Below are 3,595 nucleotides of genomic sequence, written 5' to 3' on the forward strand. Positions count from 1 at the left end.
ACACACACACACACACCCGATATAAAAATAAATAAAATCGCTTCTTCCTTAAACCTGCAAAAGTAACAAATCATGTTTTTAATGAAGATGTTGCCACTTTTAGACTCACCCCTAAAATCCTTCACTCTGTTACACAAGTAGCGACGTAAAATGTAAGTTTATTTTGGGCACAAATATTGGAAGGTTACACGGTGGAGAAATTCCCCCTTGAGCTTTATGGAATATCTGATCAAGTAACTGCAGGGTCGAAGACCCGAGAAGGATATAAATGGCCAGGTGAAAATACAACATGACAATAAATTTAGCATGTCGAAGAAAAAAAATTCGGAATTGTTACTATGAACTGAAAAATTTAACAGCTTTTGCATGAGATCAAATCATGGCGACCGCCAAACAGCTCAAAGTTATGACTATAATATACAAGAAATATGGATGAACATAATATAGGTTTACCACACATTGCCTATATCACTAAGCTCACAAACTCTGCAGCAACATTACAGGAAACAAAGTTCTGCATTTGCTATCAGCCAAAAAAAAATGCAAGGTTGTGCGAATAACCAGGAGGGACAAATGCTCAAAATGCATAAACCCCGTTTTATCTCCCAAATTACAAGATTAGCATCATATGGCATAATTTACCAGGATGCATAAAGAATCACACCCCGACTCTTATTCCATCCTACAGAGGGTCGAGTGACCCAGTTTTTAACCTTTCCATACGAGCCTGAAGGCCAGATAGAGCCTTCTCGTCCATGGGAAGGACCCCACCATGCATAGGATTCTCGGTACCAACACCTTCAGTGACAGAGAGATGACCAGGAAGTCCGTGGTTTACATTCCCATTCATAGGTACCAATGGCCTACTTTTAGTATCTGGGTTTACTGCAGCTGCTGCTAATTGGATGCTCTTCATCCTTTCCCTAATAGCATCTAATGTACCGCTTGAAACTGCAGTTGAAGTGAATCCGTCGGTTAAATATTCCCCACAGAAACACAAGCAACAAAGACAAAAAAACGCATGCTTCGTAGGGAGGATTGGAAAGCAATGGTCAATATGAAGGAAGAAAAAGTGGTTAAAATCTTGTCCACTAGACTTTTAAGTCCCGTCAATAATGCACATGAAACATGCAGTAACTAACAAGTAACAATTTGCAGGTTAACTAACCTCCAGATAATAACCTGTCACTTCTTTGTTCCCCCAAATTCTGTTGTAAACCATCCGAAAAAGGACCTCTTGCAGAGATGGTATTGGTAGCCCTATCTTCTTCAGCATAAGATGGTGGCAAACTGAAGTTTGTAGGTTCAACTTTAGCATTCAGATTTCTTGAATCATTTGTATTTACAGGTGAGACAGGGCCGTATTTTGGAGAAAGGTCAAGTGCCACTGGTGGAGGAGTTGACAGAGGTACACTTGAAGGTGTTCTTCCTGCAGCTGCATTTTTCTCCATCTGTAATAGAAGTTAATATTAACTACTCGAGAAAGTGTTTCCTTCGTATCTTTAACTACGAACACACAAAATTAGATCTAGACCTGTGCTAAACCATCTCTAATGTATGTTCTAAATGCCTCGCTAGCATTTTGCAATTGAGCAAATATATCAACCTGAAACCAGATTCCGTCAATAAAATTTGATAAATGTGCATGTTCAATCTTATAATGGATGGATGTTATATATGGAACTTACCTGAGGATATAACTGTGTAATTCGATAGAGTTCATAGAGACCAATTGTGCAAGTTTGCTTGTCACCAATTTTCTTAAATATTGCTGCTAATTCTTGCTGTATGATCCAAACATCACCACAAAATTTATTTGAGAAAGCATGGCTAACAGAAGGACAGAACATGGACAAAAGAAACCAAATTAGATATGACAAATCAACCATTCAAGTAATAGAGCGCAAAAATACCTTTAATTGAGCATCTGCAGAATGAGTTGCAGGTGCTGGACCATTGGCTGCTGAATCACCCCAGTGAGTTTGTCCAGCAGGTCCAGAAGGGGTCAACATTCTTGCAGCTGCCAAGGTCTGCTCAATTTTGTTTCAAGATGATCAGGATGAGCGACTCGGGAACCTAGCGTATTATCAAGAGTTTGCCACAAGTACCTGAAGATTAAGATCAATGTAGGCAAGAATAATAGGCTGCGGTTGCATGTCTATAGGGACCATGGAAAGATGACCCTTTATGGCAGTTCCACGAAGCTTAACAAGCTCGTGCAGAACAGTTTTCACCATGCGAAGTGGTTTGTCATCAGCTCCCGCTCTTGTTAATTCAAAAGATGTTGACAGTGACCAGTTAAAACATTTAATAAGTAAACATTGTGAAATTAATCAGAACAGCACTCAACAGGTATCTCATTAAACAAGGAACAGACTCCTTTCGTTAATTTTTAAAGGTTTGAAAGGTACCTCCTTCGTATTTCTTCCATTCCTAACTCTTGTAGGTATATATGGATACTTTGAAGGATACGATCAAGATCAACATCATATATGGTATTTTGGAGAACCTAACATGTGCAAGTTTTAGTAATCAACAATATTGCTTCAAAAGAAAGAAGCAACCCATTTCTGAAAGATGTGAAATGTGCGAGAGATGGCAGCAGCCACCAAGTCTCACGAGGAAAGGAAAAGAGTATCACCTTAGTAAGTTTGATCAAACATTTGACCACCAAATCCGAAAATTTCTGATTTCTCAAGGTTAGGGACTCGTTCACTGCTGGAGATGGCCACCTTGACGGGTCAACAGGACTTAGAAGATTTATGAGCACGACAAATGATGAGGTCCGGTCGGCATTATCCTGAACTCAGGATTAGTTGGCCAAAGGGGCAAAACATTATTATCTTGAAAATTAAGCAAATGTTTGCGCACGCAGAGACACAAAGACGTGCACTTCAGGAGACAAATATACCAGAATTTTGAGCATCAAAACATTTAGAGCTCTCAAAAGTTGAGTGCCATCATCCATCCGAGGAACCCTTTCATCCAAAAGCCAAAGCAACAGCTCCGTAATTAGACCATCAAGAGTACTCTCTTTGACAGCATGTGCGAGTCTCTTGTTCTGAAATGTCTGCAGAAGACAGGTCAAAACTTCAGCAACCCTAAGTATGTGGGTTGATCTGAGAACTGAGGGAGACAAAATGAATTTCACATTTTTAGTGATCACTCTTTAATATGTTCCACTTTATGTGTCAGTCTGAGTTTCTCTATCAACGTATCCATAATGAAAATTATGGGGAAGGAATCGATGGAAAGAGGATGGATGTACCTGCATGAGAGTGTTGAGAACATATTTACAAGACCTTGAAGAGGCGCCAGTCAGACTAAAGTCAAATGTCTTGGCTACCTGAAATAAAACCTTGCTATGAGCATTTACAAGCATTTCCATGTAAACACCACACAAATGGCCTTTCACAATAAGGAATTAATGTAGCAATTGCCTTATTTGCCAGGCATGAAACAAGTCTATCAGCATCTTTCACAAGATCATCCATTCCACTGCTTTCAGGATCCGTGGTCGCCTGTGCCAATTCATGGCACACAACCTTCATTCCTTCAACAGACTGCAGCCAACAACATTTATCGTTATAAACAC

At 39.7% G+C, this 3,595-nt stretch overlaps 1 protein-coding gene across 1 annotated transcript; it reads right to left on the reverse strand.

Annotated features, from left to right (window-relative positions):
* Positions 1-339: 339 nt before the first annotated feature.
* On the reverse strand, positions 340-3,562 carry LOC111407101 (protein MOR1-like). Its single transcript, XM_023036407.1, has 11 exons — positions 3,441-3,562; positions 3,269-3,346; positions 2,912-3,070; positions 2,642-2,800; positions 2,412-2,509; positions 2,109-2,265; positions 1,914-2,030; positions 1,689-1,784; positions 1,535-1,606; positions 1,169-1,451; positions 340-951 (listed from the first exon to the last, which is right to left on the reverse strand). The coding sequence occupies exons 1-11, from the start codon at positions 3,549-3,551 to the stop codon at positions 683-685; spliced, it is 1,599 nt and encodes a 532-aa protein (XP_022892175.1). The 5' UTR covers positions 3,552-3,562; the 3' UTR covers positions 340-682.
* Between the last annotated feature and the right edge of the window lie 33 nt (positions 3,563-3,595).

Source organism: Olea europaea, chromosome 13 (assembly GCF_002742605.1).
Source record: "Olea europaea var. sylvestris chromosome 13, O_europaea_v1, whole genome shotgun sequence".
NCBI lineage: Eukaryota > Viridiplantae > Streptophyta > Magnoliopsida > Lamiales > Oleaceae > Olea > Olea europaea.

Bases quoted from the DNA above. Each gene is read 5' to 3' on its own strand.
- LOC111407101 (XM_023036407.1), bottom strand. From the start codon at position 3,551: ATGAAGGTTGTGTGCCATGAATTGGCACAGGCGACCACGGATCCTGAA. The intron at 3,071-3,268 runs GTACATCCATCC...TGTCTTCTGCAG, and splicing joins TTCTCAACACTCTCATGCAG to ACATTTCAGAACAAGAGACT. The intron at 2,510-2,641 runs GTGATACTCTTT...TGCACATGTTAG, and splicing joins GTTTGATCAAACTTACTAAG to GTTCTCCAAAATACCATATA.